Source organism: Camelus dromedarius, chromosome 6 (genome assembly GCF_036321535.1).
Source record: "Camelus dromedarius isolate mCamDro1 chromosome 6, mCamDro1.pat, whole genome shotgun sequence".
Taxonomy (NCBI): Eukaryota; Metazoa; Chordata; class Mammalia; order Artiodactyla; family Camelidae; genus Camelus; species Camelus dromedarius.
In genome coordinates, this window is record NC_087441.1 from 60,017,589 (window position 1) to 60,037,868 (window position 20,280).

The window sequence follows — 20,280 nt, forward strand, 5'->3', positions numbered from 1 at the left end:
TTTGCTTTGGTTCAAGTATCCCATTCAGTATCAACAAATTTTGCACACCAAACAAGTGCCATTTTCTTTCATTGTAAATATATGGTAAGTCAAATGGTATTTTATGAAACAGTTCATGCATAAAAACATATAAGCTATAAACTAGTCAGCCTTACTTTTGCCCACAACCATTTCCATTCATGAGATGGGGAATACCTCCCCTTAGAGGTAGTGGTGTCAAACTGGACTCTTCAAATTTCAGAGGGAGGAGGTACAATTAGTACAGACATTTAGCCAGTAAAATGCAAACTTAAAATCCATCTCCTAGTCACACATTCAAACATGAAAAAACAGCCACACACAAAGAGTCAAGACTAGTTTAAAAGGGGGGGGCCAAATTATTATTATTTAAAAATTTGATTACAACCGATTTTGTTGGCATTAAATTTTTAAATTTGAATGGATATAAACCAAAAACCAGAAACTAAATTTGGTAAAAAATGGGAAGTTGTTTTCCAGTAATTACAGATTATTAGAAGGCAGAAATCAATTTAGAGAAACACAGACAAACTCCATGTTTACAATGATTGTGCCACAGATTTAAACTTCAGTAGTGCATTAGTAAACTGTTCACATTTAGATCTTCACCTTGAGATTCGACAGCTGTTTCTTGAAAAAAAATCTCAGTACCTTGTGCAAATAGATCGGTCTTCCATGTGCCTTAGCACACTTAAAATTTCTCCACTGTTTATATACAAAACACCTACCATTTGGGCAGGGCAAAATACATACTTTCATAACAAAACTATAATGTACCTCTCAAGTATGAACAATATACACATAATACATGGTATACAGTATTTACAAAATATAAAATATAATACAAGCTGTTTGTAATTTTTAAAACTCATCTTTTGCACTTGTATGTTGCAACAAGGCAACTTTCCATTTCTGTACCACATTTCTTTTTCAAGAGTCCAGGGATTTTGGAAAAACTATGTTTTACATACATACTGAAATCTAACTTTGAACTTTTAGGAGAGTTTTTAAGTGTACTGCCATCAACTCCCTATTCTGGTTGGAATTTTCAATGGTACTTCCCATCCAGTGACTAGGAGGCTTTGGAAGAACACTAGGAGAAGGTGGATCACTAAACTTTGCCCCAGCATAATTTTCCTTTTGGCTCACTTCAGTTAGCAATGCTGATTTCTTCAAATGCTTATTTTTAATGTTCTCGGTATTTTTAAAAGGCTTTTTTTCCTGCTTCTGAATTATATCAGATGAAACAGAATCCTGCCAAAAGTTATTTTCATTTCTTTTTGCAGAGGTGATCTTGGTTAGTGGTAAATTATATTTGCTTTTCTGTCTGTTTATCTTTGGTTGTTCACACAAGTGTATACCATGAACAAGCTGGCCGTGGGGAATGGCAATTTTCTCCGATTTTCCCATCTTTGATTTTAAAACCTACAAAGACAAGGAACATAAAAATGAATACAGTCTCATGATAAAAATCAGTCATGAATCTCACCATATATCTATTTTCTTATAAAAAGTTCCCCTGGACTTTCTCATTCACTGTCTTGATTAAATGTGCTTGCTACACTTATTACTGGATGTCCAAATAGGCACACGTATAATTGTACACTAGAAACAGTTAATCATCACTGTTACCAGGATGCAGTGTGAGGTGATTCTAAAATATAAAAAGCCCAAGGTAACCAGGTCCATCTTTCTATAAGAGCAATGGGCTATCTTCCAAACCTCTGTGCCAACCTCTTCCTGCTAAACTAAAGGTCAGTGTTTTTACAGTAGGATGTTGCCAAGAGAAATTTTCAAAAGCTTTGGTTAATTAAGCATTTAATCAAGAAAAGGGCTATGTTAATAGATACACTATTTACCTTTTAAGGTAAGTACTTGAAAAAATTATTTCAGAATAAAAATTTGATTAGCAGGAGCTAGATTTTAAGTGAGGAAGTGTTTTGATAATGGTTACTAAGTACACACATAAAAATTATCTCCCAGCTTCTAAAAGCAAAATTTCATAATTTTAAATACTAAAATACTTACCACTTTCTACCACCTTGCCCAGTTATACGTACAATACATACTAAGGAATGCTTTCTGCCAGTCCCCTACCTTCTGATTTAACTGCTTCAAGAACTTTACTGCACGAATTCCACCCATTTTCCTAACTCAAGGGATCCTTATAGGAAGCCAGGAGGAGATGGAAAGACACGGTAATCTATTAGATCACTGCCCTTTCAACACTTGCAATACGGTAGGAAAACAAGACACAAATACAGAAAGCCGGAGCACAAGGTAACATAATCCATGTCAATAAAGTTAACTGCCAACAGAGCTCCCTGGTTTTAATACTGTTCTAGAACATAAAGGACTCTGACTAGGACAAGTACAAAAGCTCTTTTTTAGACTATCACTAAAATTTAAGGAGAGCCATGGAACTGAAAGGAATCGATGATAATTTAAGAGATCAAGGTAGGCAAATTTAACTTTTCCCAAGAGCACGGCTAGATAGGCTGCAAATCTCTCAGGCCAATATTCTTTCAACAAATGTCAGTAACTTATTTTCATCATTATTATGAAAGCCTTAAAAATTAAAGCCAATGTTTTATTTTGATAAAGGTTACTTTAAGTCATTTTAGCAACTTTATGCCGTTTGAGTTTTCATCAGTTTTATCCTAGTCCAACAGCAAATCGGGCAGCATAATGTAAATTGGTAACTTTCAAAAATTTCATTCTGGACACAAGTAAAACTGCTTTCCGTAAAGAAAGCAGGGAACAGTATTCAGCACGGGTTGTTAATACATTCCGCTCATCCGATAGACTAGCATACAAAATCTAGCGCTCCTAAGAGGCAACAACTCTGCCGTCGCTCCTGCCAACTTTCCAAGTTGAAAAGTACATGTAAGTAGGTCGGCCCGGCGAGGAGCCGAGCCCCAGTTGGATCGGCGCCCCACCCGGGGCACCTCACAACTCATCAAGAAGCCAACCGGAACCGGGCGGCCGGCGGCCCACTGCAAACCCTACAACGGGCGGCGCGGGGCCATACGCGCGTCCCGACTAGTCTCGGCGTTACCAACGGTCGGAAGCCGCCAGCGGGCCCTTAACCCTCGCCCTCCCACCCCAACCCTGCTCGCCTCCTTCATGGGCGCCGGACCGCTTAGCACGTAGCGCGCGCTGACGTCAGCCTCCCGCGGGCCGCGTCCCCCACCATGCTCCCCCCACCAAGCTCCCCCACCCCCGCGCGCGCCCAGAACGCCAAAACCCCCTGGAACGCCGCCAGCCTTCTAAATCCGGGCTGTTGCTGGGGCGCACACGCTCATCTCATTGGCTGGCTCCGAGGAGCCAATCAGCAGCGCCAGCGCAAGCCTTCCCCCTCCCCCTTCGGCCCCCAGCAAGAAGAGAGCAGGCGTCACGGAAACTTCCCTCCCGAGTAAACAGCCGTCCCTTAACCTGGCCCCCCCCCCCCGTCTCGACCCCTCAGCGCAAGGCCCCAAACCTCGGGGCCCGGCTGTGTCCGTCTAGGGGCCGGGACGCCAACAGTCCCCGGCCGTGCCCCTCGCGGCCCTTACCTCTCTTCTGAACGAGGGCTGTCCGGGAGCCGCGGGCGGCAGCGGGCCAAGGAAAGGGCTGGCTTCCTCAGTTCGGGTTGCGGTCGCAGGAGCCGGGGCCCAGGCGGCGGCCTGGTCCGAGACTTGCTGCGCTGCGCTGTGGCCCGTCGCGGGGCTCCGCCTGCCCTCCAGGCTTGGCCGGTGCTGCTGGTACTGGTGGAAGCGGCTGGGAAGCTGCCCCGACGGGCTGGCCCTCACTTTCTTCTTTCGCCGCTTCTTCGGTGCTGCCCGAGGGGTGCCCCCCACCGTGGCGAGGCTGCAGCTGGGCAGAGGTGCCGGGGCGCGAGGCTGAGGGGTCAGACACGGACCGTCTCCCCCTAGGAAGTGAGGGAGGAAAAGGGTAGGGGGCAGCGCCCTGGGGTCCGGGATCCGGGGTAAAGACGGTGGAGCCGTGGTCACCATCGGGAGGGCCCCGAAGTAACCGCGGGCGGAAAAGCCCATAGGCGCAAGGCGGCCGCCCAGAACAAGCGGCTCCCGCTGCGGGACAGAAACGACGGTCATAGCGCTAAGAGGAAAAGTGGCTCAGAGGAGTAGAAGGAGGAAGTGAGGCCAGAAATCACAGGGCAGCGAAGGCGGCGGCTGCTGCTAAGAGAACCCGAGAGAAGCATGGACCATGGTTCGGGCGGTGGCGGCGCAGCAACAAATAGCCTCAGCCTCCGCTTTGAGTGTTGTTATCAGAAGCTCCGCCCTGTGCCCGCCCATCCTCTACGAAGACCCAATCGGAATGCGAAAGGGGATGCCACGCCCCTCTGGCCCCGCCTCCGCCGCCTCGGAGAGAGACACACAAACAACTCGCTTGCTGCAGCCCTGCACAAAGAGTGCGCACTGCGCAGGCGCTGCCAACGGGCTCTTTCGGGAAGAGTCGGTCCCGCGAACAATGAAGTTCCGTTTCAGCCCCACCTGCCCTACCTCCCCCACTCTTCTCGTTCCGCACCCCCGCACCTCGCCCTGAAGGCTTCGGTCAGACTGCAAGATCAAGGCTGAATTTGGGAATGGGAGTTGGGGCGGGAGCTAGGGGAAAAGAATCTGGAAGCATCAAGGCCACTGACGACTCTTCGGCCGCTGACCTTGGGGAAGTATTTATTTCAAGCTCAACATAATAACGTTATTATTTTTATTTAAGATTTCAAAGTACATTGTAGTGATTTCATTCTTCTCAATCATAAAGAAAACCAGTACACATTTAAGTTACATTTGATGAAGTGTGACTCACTTTTTTTCATTAACTCGGCTGAGAAACGCCGCTCATTAACTATGGTAATTGGAGTAAGAAGGGAGTGACTTACTGATTGAAATTGGCCTCTTAATTTATGCAAAGTTCTCCATAAATCCGTAATTGGGCATTGGAAATGTTACTGCTTTCGTACTGTGGGACTTTGGGATCGCGAATCAGTGACTGATACTGAGAAGGAAGCAAAGGAGGAGGCTTGCGTCTCAGAAAGTGAAACAGGTTTGCGACATGCAGTGCATTTTGCTAGCTGTGTTGATAGAAATCTCATCATCTGCCCGAACTATGCTCTCACACAAAAAGAATTGTGGCTATTTATTAAGCACTTACGTACCGCGAACTGTTCTTTACATAAATTATCTCATTTGAACCTCGAAACAACTCTAAGGAAAAGGTACTATATTTTATCTCCAGTTTACAGGAGAGAACGGGCTTAGGGAGGCAAAAAGAACTTGTCAAACACCATACAATAAGCTAACGGCAGGATCTGAACTCCAAGTTTGACGAAATATCCAGAGAAATGCTTCCCAATAACTTTATGTAAACATTTAATACTACGTTCCATCGTTACTGATTGCTGGACTTCCTCATTTTTGCTGGATTTTACTCACTTCTGTGTTTCCAACACTTAAAACATAGTAAGTGCTCCTGATCGTTGGATGAATGGGAATCATACACTTCCAGAGCTGTAAAAGATCTTAGCCTTTCACTTGACGTCAGGTCTTGAAAATTGAAGTTGGGAGTTCAGATCCCTTGAGGAGAATGGTCTGGCAAGAGTGATCCCATGAGGAGAATGGCCTGGCAAGAGTTGATGGAGGAGAGCAGGCAAAGAGTACGGAACCTCTGGAATGAGGTAACTTGTTCTTTTGGTAAGAATTCCTACTTTCAAAGCACTTTTTCATGTGTTATCTCATTTTATTCTTGCTCTAATCCTTTAAAGTAAATAAAGATATGTAAATGGTGTAAATAAAGCCTTTAAGGATAACGTAACTCACGAGAATTTAGGGACTAAATCACTTTAACTCCTAAAGCCTGACGCTCTGCTCTTTTCACTGCATCCCAGGGCCTAAGATTTGACTTTGTTGGGGGGGGGTTGGTAGGGGGTGCTATCAAACTGTCCTGAAGAATAATTTACCCTTCAGGGAGCTGCTAATTTATAGTCAATTCAGAGGGGCCCTAGATAAGGACAGCTATTATTGTCTGTGCGTGTGTCTCTTGGGTGAGTGTTGGGGTTATTGTTTTTTTTGCATTTGAGACCTGAAGGGTAGGCCTTGTGTTAGACCCTGGATTCTGTAGCCTTGCAGCTGTGGCCACTTGAGTGTTAGGGGCTAAGATGGTGCCCACCACCAAGAGACTGGGAGCTGAAATGGACCATTGGAAGACAGCAGTCCGGGTTTTATAAACCAGATTATTGGATTTCATGTTACCCTTTGTGTATAGTTCCTATAGACCCTTAGTCTTCAGTAAGTTCTAAATTTAATATTCAAACCTAGTTTTATCTGTGCTATATGATACAAAGGAAAAGGTCAAATGCTCTTGTCTGAGCCCAAAGAGCCAATCTTGGAGGTAGCAAGGCATTCCAAGGGTAAAGTAACTCCTGAAAGGACTTTAGGGTTCTGAAAATTTTTGTTCCAGTGCATGTCTTGGTTTTATTTTTGTTAAGTCAACAGTTTCTTTAGAGGAGTTTTGCTGCTGTTATTGTTGTTGTTGTTGTTTTTAATAAACAATTAGAAAGTAAACCAGGTATTAAAGAGCAGGGAAAAGAGGTAAAGCCCATTTGTGAAATAACCAGTTTACTTGCGTTAATGCATCACAGCCCTATGAATTCCTCTGCCTTCTTTTCTGCCTACCTTTGTGTTTCTCACTTTTTACTTCTGTCCTCCTCCTCTCTCTCGCTCTACCTGGAATATCATCTTTCCTCCTGCTCTGAATGTCTTTCTTCCTCACTCACTGTGACTTTATCTCCATTTTCTCTACCTGTTGTTGCTTAGATCTTAAATATCTGATCTCTAAAGGACACCTGTGTGAAGAGAGGAACAATTACTCCAATTTATACTTTGCTTTATTCTCAAATTATTAATCTTTCAGATCTGTGAAATAATATTCTTATAAACATTGAACATAAATATGAAATCAAAATATTTATACTTTACAAATTATTTTCCCTGACATTTAAGCATTGATCACAGACCTTATTTTATGAAGATATTCTGAAAAGTTCACTTAAAATTTAAGGTTTGTATTTAAAAGCAAACAAAATATGCACAAATTTTCACAGCAGTGACAAAATTTATACTGACACTTAAATTGTTGGTAAAGTATTATTACTATAGGTCGAAATTAATGTCTTCATTATCCCTCCGCTTACATCTTTCTGGATTTGCAGGAATTTTACCACTTGTTTATTTCTTAAACTTTCCTAAGAAGGACAGCAAGCCTTTGCAGGTTGTGCTCTGCACATGGGTGCCTGGCTGAAGGGACAGGAGGAGCTGAAATACAGCTCTCACTCTGCAGTTAAAAGCCATCCTCCCAGAGGCTGGGGCCACCTGGAGAAAGGGATCTCTTTTTCGTACTGGTACAAAGGTTTCAAAAGAACTAGTGGCAGCCCTGGGGTACAATAATATTATGGATACTTGATTCTGTTTCATCCTAGAAAGGAAACCAAAGGAAAAAAGCCTGTTATTTCAACCAGCTGAGGTTTCAACCAATTGAATCTTAGCTGGGTCACAGGCCTGGTTGTGCTTTCCGGCTGGCTCTCCTTTTATATACATTGCTAAAACTTTAAAAATCTTTGCTACTCATAGAATGCAACCTAATGCCTGTCCTGAAATATTTTTTGTTTCACTTGGCTACTTACAGAACCCAGTTTCTTTTTTTTTCTTTTTCTTTTTAAACAATGTAAACTTCTTTTTTTGGCAGGGGTTGTGGGTGGGAGAGGTAATTATATTTATTTATTTATCTACTGGGAATTGAACCCAGCACCTTGTGCATGCTTATGCACTCTACCACTGAGCTATACCCTCCCACCAGAACCTAGTTTCTTATCATTATATATTGACCTAGACAGTTCATTTTTGCAAACTGATTTTTGTCTCATTAATTAATTATAGTAAGTAAGAACACTGAAATATCATCTTTCATGAGACAGTGATGGAGGAGTCCACACAATTAACTGTCTTCTGTCTTCCTCAGTAGGTTTGGCAAATCAGCATCTTGAAACACAGCATTGAATTGTCTATTTGTTGAATCTCCATTCTGCCTGGTTGTTGTGTGTGACAAATGGTGTGAAGCAGTTCTTTCTGTTCTTGATATAGTTAATTTTTTTTTCCAGGATTGCTTGACTGATTCCCAATTCCTCCATTCATCCTTTTCTACTTTCACAATTAGAGACAAGGCATGTTTGTGCTTTATCAACTAATAATATGGTTTAGAGTTTTATAAAACCCCATACATATAATTTTCTGTATTTATTCAAATTTTTAAAAATTAACAGATCTATATTATCACATTCACTGTCTTTTATAGCCAAACTGCCTAAGACTAAATTGTAAACTTTTTCCTTTGGAGAATCATTATGGACTTTCATAGATTAACATGTCAATGATCTATAATCATTTCCCTTTTTTGGCTCAAATCTTTAGACCTTGGCCAGTAAAAGGCCTTTTAAGATGGTCCTCTTGTCTCTTCAGCATTTCTCCCAAACATTTTTGAAAACATTCTTTCTTTGTATAGCAAGATGTTCCAGATTATCTTCTTTCTCTAACTGAAAACATGGAATGAGCTATTTTATAAGGAATCTTATTTCCTTTAAATGAAGAAAACTACTAGTGGCAAAATCTGGAAACCAGGGATGAATATCAGATTGTTCTGAATGAGTACAGATTGGGATTAGGATAATATCAATGCTAGACCAATTTTTTTTTTCAAAAAGTTGGAAGACATTTCTTTTTAAAGTCATGCACCTATGTTGATTTTTTAAAAATTCTAATTTAAGTCAAATACTATGAAATCATTTAGAACATTTATTCCATTGTAAAAAAAAAATTATTTTTCTACCCAACATAATCCTAAATTTTTAACCCCTCACCCAAACTGCAGTTGTGCCCTCATGTATAATCCTTCGGTATCCCATCAGTCATCATTCACTTCATTAACTTTGATGTCTTAGTCTGTCTACTTTGTCTCTCATGTCTTTCTCCCCTTCTCATTTTTTCATTTTTTTCTGTTGTTCTCATCATGATTCTATTTCATTCCCCCTCGCTTAAATACTCAAACCCTGGAAGTAAAGCATAACCCCTGCTCTGGAGTGTTTTGTAACTGCAGACTCAGTGCTGCCTCATGATTTAAGCTCCCTGTCAAACTGGGGACATCCAGGCCCATCCCTACTTGCAACTATTCTTGATCAAGTCATCAAAAACTTAATGCCATTTGTGTGTGTGGCAATGCACTCTGTAGAATATTGGCACATTTTTATTGACTTATTGATATACATTTACTTCAGCAACCAGTGTTCTCAGTAAGTATTCCAGAACAGTCTTACACATCAAAACAAATAGAGGAGAAAAGCAGACGACCACAGAAAAGAACTTAGGACAAGCAGTTTACAATTAATCAAGGTTTGAGTAAAATTATCTCTTTAAAAAAAAAGAGCATCGAAGGAGAACGGTATAGCCTAAGTGGTAGAGCACATGCTCAGTTAGAATGCACAATGTACTGGGTTCGATCCCCAGTACCTCTAAAAATAAGTAAACCTAATTACCTCCCCCCAAAACATAAAAAATAAAACAAATTAAAAAAAAAAGAGTATTGAATACATTGTTAGTTTTTTTCGTAGCAAGAATTCACTCAGGTTACCTAAAGTAATGGGATGTTTGTTTTAGAGATATAAACACACAGACATAAGGGAGATAAGAGTGATCACAAACCAGGCCTCATAGGATCCCAAGAAATTCATGGGAAGAACCAGAATTACTGTATCATGCCTAACAGACCTGGAATGAGGTTTGGAAACACAAAATTTCTTCAGGATCCAGTGCAGCCCTAGTTACTAGGTTATTTGGTCATCCCTTCACAGAAGATGTTTTCTTGCTTTAATGTCCTGTCATTCCCATGACTCAACCACTTTCTGTTTATGCTTTTTGTGTTTCTTCTTCTACCACCGCTACCAGTTAACTCACTATTTATCTAAAGTTCAAATTCCAGAGGGAGGAACTGATTGGTCTAGTTTGGATTGGTTTTCACTGGATGTTTGAATGACTCATCACCATCATCCTGGTTCAACAGAACTTTCTTACTAGATCAGACCTTCTCTGGGCACTTCCTGGTGAGGATGATGAGGCAGGATGCGGATGGCGAAAGGCATGTACATAAGGAACCACTTAGAACCAGTTCAGGGACTGTGGACATGACAAGCATGGAGAGGCTTGGCCGCCCAGTGCACTGTATAACCTGTCTTCCAGGCACCAGACATCCCTCTTCTCGGATGTACGTTCCCAGAAATCCAGGGGAAGCGAGAGAATATATGGAAACTCTGGAGATCTCTGATTTTTCTTGGAAAGTTGGATTTCTAACTATACTGTTCCATCATCCTTGGTGGAGCAACAGTTGGCTGGGGTTGAGTAGAGGTGGCCCTTTTAAAATAAGGCCCATGCTCATCCAGATCATTTAACTCCTTTACTCACCTGATTCTGTAGGCAAAAAAGCTTGAAATGCCTCTAAAAATAGATTGGAGGCAGTGAGGCAAATGGCAGTAACTTAGCTGTGAGGCACCTGTAGTCTCGGACGAAGATAGTTCGGAGGAAGTAGAAGGGTAGACATGGACATCAGAGCCAGAGACGGGGGGAGATGAGACAGGGTGGGAAGTATGAGGGGGAGCAGAGGGAAGGAGATGAGAGAAGAAGAGAAATGCTGCCAGGCTTTCCACTCTGGTTGACCTGTAGAGAAATAATAGCTTTGACAGGAGTAGAAAATCCAGAGGCGGCATTTGGGGAAGAAAATACAGTTGTCGGGGTTTAGTAAGGTTTTATTTTTGATATTTTCATTTTAAAGCCAAATTAATTGAATTTTTTTTGTTTTGTTCCTCCAAAACAAAAGAACCTCAAAACAATTGTCTTTACTTGCCTTTGATCCCATGGTAGAAAAATTATTCTTACTCTTGTTCAGCAAAAACTTGAAAATCCATTTGTTTAATCAGTCTGGTTATCTTTGGCGATTTCATTTGACATTTCCAGAAAATAGGAGTTAAACTACTTCTGAGAAATGTAAAATAAATTAAAGAAGATGAATTGAAACATACTCTCTCAAATCTCCTTTATTTTTCAGATCCCAGAACAATCCATTCAATCCTGTCCTTCTAGTCAGCTAAAAATTCTATGAAGAAAATAACATATTTCATTTTTACAAAATACTGCAGTGCCCCAATTTTTACAGTATTTGAACTTAGAGTGATCTGATAAAGTAGAATTTCAGACTCTAGGGCTCTTCCAGCTATGTAATGGTAAAAGGTTCAAAAATGAATACTTGTTTTAGAGAAATGCTTATGATTTTCAAGTCTAGGTGGGACTGTGTAGAGTTTTTTTTTTCCTGAAGTTTGTAACCCCAGAATACAAAAAATAAAATGAGATTTTGCCAATGATTTTCTATTAATCTTTCCTAAGAAAGAAGATTTTCCATGTCCTTATAATATCCAGAAAGATTCAGAATTTGTCCAAAACAACCCAATCAACATTGCCTGAGTTATCTTTACTGTGTCCTTATTGTATCCTTTGAAATTTAAGATTTGTATAAGAAAATAAAACTGAAATTCCCTGAGTTATATCGTTTTTTCACATTCCTGAACACAGAGAAAGACCAAAAGAATGTTTGGATTGCAGAGTCAAAGAATAAGCACAGAGCAGCTCAGGATGAAGCTGTGATGTTGGTATTTTGCCAGGTTTTCTCTGAGATATTGATTATGACTCTCAGCCAAATATGACTCACTGCTATAGATGCTATATCTAAAATTATGTCATTAGCTTTCTGAGTTTCAGAAGAGAGATGAGGATGATATTTTGGCCTAATTAGTAAGTTAGCATATTACAGTTATTCTGCATGTGTACAGCAATTGCATATAATGTGATTAGTTTAAACAGTGACATCACGGGTCCTTTAAGACACAGCCTTCCTAGGTCATCCCATAGCGATGCCCACTAGCCAAAAATCCATGTGGTGCACACCAAGCTTACCATCTGCTTCTTATTGCTGTACCATATAGTGTAAGCAGTCAGGCAAGGATCACCAGACAAACAAACAAACAGGAATGAAAAAGAACCTTCAGGACACAGAGACAGAGAGAAGAAAGTTTTTTTTTTTAAAAAGCCCCTTTAATTAATAGCTTTAGAGTGTTAGGAGTATAGTACATCCATGAAACAAAAACAAGAGACTTTAAGAAGGAAATAGAATTTAAAAAGAGCTATGCAAATTTAAAACATCATGGCAAAAATAAAAATTCCAGTTGAAAAAAAAAAGGTAAATTTAAGGCAGTCTTCCAGAAAGTAAAACCTAAAGATGTTTGAAAAATAGGAAATAAAGGGAAATGATCAGATCTGTCCAGGAGACCCAATATTCGAAATAAGAATTCCAAAAAGCTAAAACAGCAAATTGAGAGAAGGAAATTAACAAGGAAATAAACCACGCAAATTTCCGAGAACTGAAGAACATGAAGCTGCAGGTTGAAATGGCTCACTGAGTGCTCAGCATAATGGATGAAAATAAGCCTACACCAAGAAAGATAATAATAAAAAAAGACATGGCTGTTAAAATCTTTCTGAGGGAAAAACAGGTCACATACAAAGCATCAGAATTAGAATAGTATCTGAAATAATCAGCTTGAAGCTAGAAGGCAATGGAACGATGACTTCAATTCCAAGAGTAAATGAATTCCAGCTTAGAAGTCTGTTTCCTCCTGTTATTGTGTCCCTCTGAAATTTTCAAGTTAACACCCTTCCTCCCAACGTGAAGGTTAGGAGGTGGGGCCTTTGGAGGGTGATTAGTCAGGAGCATGGAGCCCTCACGAATGGGATTAGTGCCTTTGTAATAGTTATGAGAGAGCTTGCTTCCTTTCCTCTGCTCTCTATCATACAATGAAAAGTCTGCATTCTGTAACTCAGAAGAGGGCTCTCACCGGAACCCAACCGGCTGGCACCCTCATCTCAGACTTCCAGTCTCCAGAAATGTTAGAAGTAAACTTCTGTTATCTATAAGCCACTCAGTCTGTGGTGCTTTGTTATAACACCCTAAACTAATACACCTCTCAAATTATTGAATCAAGCTTAAAGATATGATAAAGATCTTTCAAATAAATAAAGATCTTTCAAAAACATAAAAATTCAAGAAATTTCTACTGTGCATATTTCCCCCCTCAGGAAACTACTAGGAAAGGCATTTCATTAAAGAGAGTAAACTGAGAAAGAATAAGACATGGAAGCTAGGAAATGTGAGATCCCACATAGGTGAGGAGGGGAAGGAATTTCCAGCACAAGGGTGAGAGGTGAGTTCAGAATGATAGCTGTTCTGTGGCCTAGAGAGCAACCAGCTCAGCCTGAAGCAGGAAGATGGATGATTCTGAGCAGAGGGGAGGATTTCCAAGAGAAAAATGAAATTGATAGAATCTGCAATACGTTTGAAGGAATTGAGAAGTGGTGTACACTTTTAGCAGGGATCTTGGCAATGAATAAATGCTGGGTAAATGGAAAATGAAGCAAGGAAAAGAAAGTCAAGGAAAGAGCAAGGCAATTATTAATTCCAGAGAAGAGGAAAAGTCCCAGGAAGAGGCTATCTTCATAGTAAAACTAGTTACATGTTAACACCTGATAAAAAGAGACAACAGGACCCAAGTAGAGTCACTATTGTCACACCAAAACTTAACACCTAGCCTAATTGCAGTTTTGGTTTTAAGTCTGAAATTTTCTGATCAGCACTAATAAGGCAACCTGCCTAAGACCCCTGCCTCCCGCTCAGGGAAGGTGATCTTCCTTGAAATAATCCACTCTTCTAACTTCCCTGTCCTGGGGGTAGGGAGTAAAGGTTACAGCTCAGTGGTAGAGCTTGGCTTGTAGGAGGTCCTGGGTTCAACCCCCAGTGCTTCCAAGGGAAAAAAAAAAACAACAACCCCAAAAGCTTGCTAACTTCTTTGTCACTCCTTCTTTCTGCCTATAGAAACCTTCCATTTTGTACAACTCATCAGGAGGACTTCTCCGCTTGCCAGATGAGATGCTGCCCGATTCATGAGTCATTTAATAAAGCCAAGTAGAGTGTCAGATTTACTCGGTTGACTTTTGTTTTCTGACACACCAAATATCAATAGAACCCAGACTTCTGATATAAGTCTCCTAGGAGGATGGGGAAGGAGAGTGTACGTAATGTGTGTATGTGTAAGTACATGTATGTCATTGTCACTGGATGATCACAGAGCTAAAATCTCAGCTTCATAGTAGAAAGTCATCAGTTTATATTGAGCCAAAAAATAAATATATTATTAGCATTTTATTTTAAAATATGAAGATTAATACTAAAAGAACTGGTAAGTGGGTTAGAAGGTTGCTCGGGGGAGGAGATGTGGACAGGAAGCCAGGGTGGGCAGAGGGAGTCCAGGAGGCTGGTTTCATTTTAGGTCTTGTATTTACTTTACTTTTTAAAGAAATACATGGTTTTTAAAAAAGTAGACTGACAAGATTTCAAAGTTAAAGTACAGGTACAGGGGCGTGAATGTGCAGGGCAGGCATGAGTAGGAAACAAAATAATCCAGAGATACTGGAACATTAGATGGAGGTCATACTGAGAGGGGCACTCAGGGCCCTGCTGATGAACTTTGAATTCCTCATCTGTGCTGTGGTTAACCTGAAAAGTGCGTAAAGGATGCCATGTGTAGTGGAGAGTACTTTGGAGGGGTTAGAAAGAGAGACCTAAAACAGCCAAAGCAGAAAAGCAAGGAGACTAGTTAGAAAACATTTTAACTGATAAGGTTCGAGGGAACTGAGGCACCTTGGATGGGAGTAGAAGGGATTAGGTAAGTGAGAAATCCTCCAGGTGGAGTTGACAGGATTTGGTATACTGATAAATTGCTGGAGGGAGGGAGAAAAGAGAGTTAAGAATGACTTGGATTTTTCTAACCATGCCATCTGTGGGATACTGATGCCAAAATTTAGTCTGTCCAATTGTAATTGTCCTCCTCATTTCCCAGAGTTTGCTCTAAAAGATATTTGATCTTTAAGAAAATAAAGGCACTGAGTTTGGCTGAAAGAAAAAAAAACCTTTCCACTGGGTAGATCTACCTACATTATTTCAGGGTCGTTATGAGGTCCCAAGGATGTGAAAGTGCTTATTACACTGTACAAATATTGGTGATTCTCTCCTGGCCATTATTAATTTCCAAAGGATGGGACACAATTCCTGAGGGCAATGCCAAATTAAAAGTTCCAAAAAACATTTTGAGCAACATCAGGAGCACTAAACACTGACACACATTGCCAACATGTATCAGCAGGCTTCAACATGGGCATGTCTTTCACTGTGACATTATTCTATTATATTATATATTACATTACATACTGGTGTAGTGGGTTAAATGCTCCTCTCCTCCACGATATGTCCATATCCTAATCTCTAGAACCTGTAAATGTTAACTTATTTGGAAAAAGGGTCTTTACAGGGTTATCAAGTTACAGATCTAGAGCTGAGGACGTCATCCTGGTTTATTGGGGTAGATCCTAAATTCAATGACAAATGTCTTTATAAGAACTTCCAAAGGGAGCAGGACCCTGTCTTTTGTACTTCCGGCCTCCAGAACTGTGAGAGAATACATTTCTGTTGTTTTGAGTCACTACATTTGTGGTAACTTGTCATGGTAGGATTAGGAACCTAATATAATTGGTAATATTACATTACCTAAATGTCTTAAAATATCCAATAACCTAAATGTCTTATATATGAGATTAGATGTTTGGTTTCAAGGAGAAGAAACCATACAAGCTAACTCAAGCCAAACAGGATTTATTCTAAGAATGCCAAGCTCAAGAAATCCATGGGAAACTCACCAAGCCTGAGTAGGAGCCCAGGAGCAGCTTCCACACAGCCTAGTAGCTCTCAGGGTGGTGCTGCTTCCCTGCCCCAGGGCCAAGTCAGCCTCGGGAGTCTCTCTTCTAGATTTCCAAGGAAGGGCTCTGAGTGACTCAGCCTGTATCCACTCTTGGCCCAGTCAATTGTCAGTGGAGCTTCAAGCAATTTGTAATTTATTCGCTTTGTCCTTTTTACTAAGTAGCTTTCTGCTAAGGCTTTTAAGTCAAGAAATTAACGTGTTTTTCCTATAAAGTGTGCATTATTTGCAAAATCATCATGAAATATACATAACATAAAATTGACCATTTTAACCATTTTTAAAGTGTACAATTTGGTGACATTTAGTACGTTAACAATGTTGTTCAATCACCACCACTACCTAGATCCAGAATATTTTTATCACTCTGAATCCTTACCCATTGAGCAGTCACTCTCCATTTCTACCTCCTTTTACCCCTGCTAACCACTGATCTGCTTTCTACCTCTGTGGACTTGCCTTTTCTGAACATTTTGTATAAATGCAATCATATAAACGTGGCCTTTAGTGTCTGGGTTTTTTCCACTGACTGTAATATTTTCAAAGATCTGTATTGTAGCATATATAAGTATTTTATCTCTTTTTATGGCCAAATACTACTCCATTGTATGGATATACCACATCTTGTTTATCCAACCATTAATTGACAGATGTCTGGGTTGTTTCCATCTCTTGGCTGTTGTGAATAGTGCTGCTATGACCATTGGTGTACAAGGGTTTGGACACCTGTTTTCAATTCTTTTGGGTATGTACCCAGGAGTGGGATTGCTGAGTTATATGGAAGTCATATATTTATTGGAGAACCACCAAACTGTTTGCCACAGTGGATGCACCATTTTACATTCCCACCAGCAATGAAGGAAGCTTTCAGTTTCTCTTTTCCATTTTCACCAAGAAGTTGTTTTCTGGTTTTTTGTTTGTTTGGGGGATTATGGTCATCTTAGTGGGTATGAAGTGGTATCTCATCATGATTTGGTTTTGCCTAATGATGTTGAGCATCTTTTCATATACTTATTACTCATTTGTATGTCTTCTTTGGATAAATGTCTATTTATTTATTTGTTTATATTTAAAAACTTTAATTTTAATTAATTTTTGGAGGGGTACATAATTAAGTTTATCAATTTTTTTAATGGGGGTACTGGGGATTGAACCCAGGACCTCATGCATGCTAAAGCACACACTCTACCACTGAGCTGTACCCTCCCCCACCCCAATAAATGTCTATTTAAGTCCTTTACCCATTTTAAAATTAGGCTGTTTATCTTTTTGTTGTTGAGTTGTAAGTGTCCTTTATATATCCTGGATACTAGGCCCTTATCAGGTATATATGACTGGCTTTTAAATATGGCTGCAGAAGCAAAATCACTTGCTATTTTTCAGTCAGGGTATTTACAAACAGAAAAAAACAAGGTTTTGGTTTGTGCACACTCACCGCAGGTTAAAACCCACAATTTAAATAACCATCTAAGAACACCCTATGTTCCTTCCTAATGATTCAGTAGCTGCAGCTGTACAAGTGGTGTTTGTCATCCTCTGTCCTCTCAAATTCATCTTGGGGTACCCCATGGACAGTCAATGACATGTCTATTTCAACCCTTTGTGATTTCAGGTTATTCCAAATTTCCCTTGTTACTTTGGCTTTCTTCTAACTGTTTTGAACTTATATTTGAAACTTTCTGTTTTTAACTACCTATCCATGTTTGGTTTAGAAAATTTAGTTTTTTAATATTATTACACTATAAAAAGGTAAACCAAAACATGATGCTAACAATCAAGAAAACTAGGAACTTTGATATTTTTGAGTTTTCAGGGAACTGACCATGGTGGGAAGTAGAACTAAACACAACCTAGTAAATAAAACAAAAGTAAAGTACAGTAAAGTAAAAAAAAAAAAAAAAAAATTAAAATTAAATAATGACGGCAGGAAGATGGTCTAATTTTTGTGAGTTAGGGATTTTTAAGTGATCAAAAGTTGAAAGTCATAAAATGAGCTCATATTTCCAAAAAAAAAAAAAAAAAAAAGCTTTTGAAGGCTTGCTGAGAAGTCACAAGCTCAGCTCCCAGATTCCAATGGTCAGGCATAATTTATATCTCTTAAGTCCACTCACCCTGATTACTTTAACACACTGCAGCGTTGCCATCAGATTGTCAAAAGTGTCAAAATTTCCATTTGCTCAGCACATACAGTTTTTCTCTTCTCCAGACTTTCATACATGGAAAAAGAAGATTCTGTTTATACCAAATCTTTTAATAATTTTGTCATTTTAGAAGATGAACCACATGAATCCTTTGGTGTCTTATAATACCCCTTGGTCACTGGCATCTGATGTATACACACCAGATGTCATTTGTAAATTCTGGAGTCGTTTGAACCCACTTACTTTCTTGATGAGAAAACTGAAATAATTTGCCCAGAGTTTAGAGTTAAAGATAGAACCCAGTACACAGAATGGGAGAAATTATTTGTAAATCATCTATCTGATAAGGGACTTGTATCCAGAACATATAAAGAACTCTTACAACTCAATAATAAAAAGGCAAAAAGCCCAGCTAAAAAACTTGATTTGAATAGACATTTCCCCAAAGAAGATATATAAATGGCCAATAAGCACATGAAAAGATACTCAACATCATTAATTATTAGTGAGATGAAAATAAAAAGCCATAATGTGATACCACTTCACATCCACTAGGTTGCTAGGAATAAAGGAGAATGACTGATGTTGGTGAAGATGTAGAGAAACGAGAACTGTCATACATTGTTGGTAGGATTGTAAAATGTTGCTTTGGAAAATAGTTTGTCAGTTTCTCGAAATGTTAAATATAGTTCTTTATGAACAAGCAATTCCACTCTTAAGTATATACCCAAGAGAATGTGAAAACATACAAAACCTTGTACATAAATATACATAGCAGCATTATTTATAATATCCACAAAGTGGGAACAACCCAAGTGTCTGTCAATTAATGGGTGTCTGTCAGTTAATAAAAGGGCCAGTAAGATGGGGTATATTCATACAGTGGGATAGTATTTGGCCATAAGAAGGAGAAAAATACTGGTATGTGCAACAACATGGATGAACCTTGAAAACATGTTCAAAGTGAAAGAAGCCAGACACAAAAGGCCACGTACTGTATGATTCTGTGTATATGAAATGTCTAAAAAAGGCAAATCCATAGAGACAGAAGGAGGTTAGTAGTAGACAAAGGCTGGGAGGATAAGGGAATGGGGCGTGACTACTAATGAGTATGGGGTTTCTTTTTGAAAAAAAAGTTTTTGCTTTAATAAAAATGTTTTAAAATTAGATGGTGGTGATGGTTGTATAATTCTGTAACAGACTAAAACTCACTGAACTGTAAACTTTTAAAGTGTGAATTTTATGACATGAAAATTTATCTCAATAAAGCTGTTATATTAAAAAACAAAAACCTCAGTCCTTGATTATACTTATTCATTGAGCTAATAGGTTAAGGAGTTCTTGGAGAGACACAAAACTCTTCTGTTTCCACTTGGGAAACTTCTCTGGCTGGTCTCTTTTAATTTATTCATCTATAAAAATTTTGAATCACCATGTTGTACATCTGAAACTAACATAATATGGTAAATGAACTATACTTCAATAAAATTTTTTAATTAAAAAAATTTATTCATCTTTTTATTTGTCAGTCAAGTTTTCCATCAAAGTGACACATCTCCCTTCCCAGGCACTATTGTCCTGATTTAGGTTAAAATCTGTGGAACCCTTTCAATTTTAAATAGGTAAAAGTAGAGCTTCTTTGGTTGGAAATGACATGCAGGATTCGGTATATTAAACATGTGCTTTCATATATAGTCTGATTTTGTTATATGATAGACAGTAAGACAAATCTTGTAGCTGGAACTTTTTCTGAATAATAGGGAATATTATTAGATCACCAACTAATAACTGTCTCTACCTAAAACCCTTAGTGGGACTTAAAACAGTAAGCGAGTCCTGCCCTGGAGCAAAAGTATAAATAAATACAGCTTTTAACACTATAAAAGATGTGCCTTTTAGAAGGAATTGTGGAGCACTCCCATAAGATAGGTGGATGTAGGGTGTTGAGTAAAATGTCTAAAAACCCCACAAGTATACATTTCCTACTTTCAAAGAGCTTATACCTTCTTGGGAAGGCAAGCTTTACATGAACAGTTCAATTAAATAGCACAATGTCTGAAAAGCACATGCTTTTGGTACACGTTAAATAATACCGCTAGCATTCACTCACTTAACTTTCATTTACTAAAAATCTTTAAGTGCTTTTAGTGCTTTCATTCACTAAAAACA

The 20,280-nt window shown here is 39.4% G+C and overlaps 2 protein-coding genes across 4 annotated transcripts in view; one reads left to right on the forward strand and one right to left on the reverse strand.

Annotated features, from left to right (window-relative positions):
• Positions 1 to 354: 354 nt before the first annotated feature.
• PNRC1 (proline rich nuclear receptor coactivator 1) lies at positions 355 to 4,112 on the reverse strand. Its single transcript, XM_031456026.2, has 2 exons — positions 3,573 to 4,112; positions 355 to 1,443 (listed from the first exon to the last, which is right to left on the reverse strand). Exons 1-2 carry the CDS (start codon positions 4,110 to 4,112, stop codon positions 1,000 to 1,002), a joined length of 984 nt encoding a protein of 327 aa, XP_031311886.1. The 3' UTR covers positions 355 to 999.
• Positions 4,113 to 4,305: 193 nt separating this feature from the next.
• Positions 4,306 to 20,280, forward strand: part of RNGTT (RNA guanylyltransferase and 5'-phosphatase) — a 264,777-nt gene continuing 248,802 nt past the window's right edge. For 2 of the 3 annotated variants that reach the window (XR_010381315.1, XM_064486867.1), the window contains exon 1: positions 4,306 to 5,708. Coding sequence is in view for 1 of the 3 variants with exons in the window: in XM_064486867.1 (XP_064342937.1) it covers positions 5,624 to 5,708 (85 nt within the window). In the remaining 2 variants the exon portion in view is untranslated. The remainder of the gene's footprint in view (positions 5,709 to 20,280) is intronic. The other variant, XM_031456025.2, reaches the window with a different exon arrangement.

Coding starts and splice junctions, on each gene's coding strand:
- PNRC1 (XM_031456026.2), bottom strand. CDS start 4,112: ATGACCGTCGTTTCTGTCCCGCAGCGGGAGCCGCTTGTTCTGGGCGGC. Junction 1,444..3,572: donor AGCCCTCGTTCAGAAGAGAG/GTAAGGGCCGCG, acceptor TTGTCTTTGTAG/GTTTTAAAATCAAAGATGGG.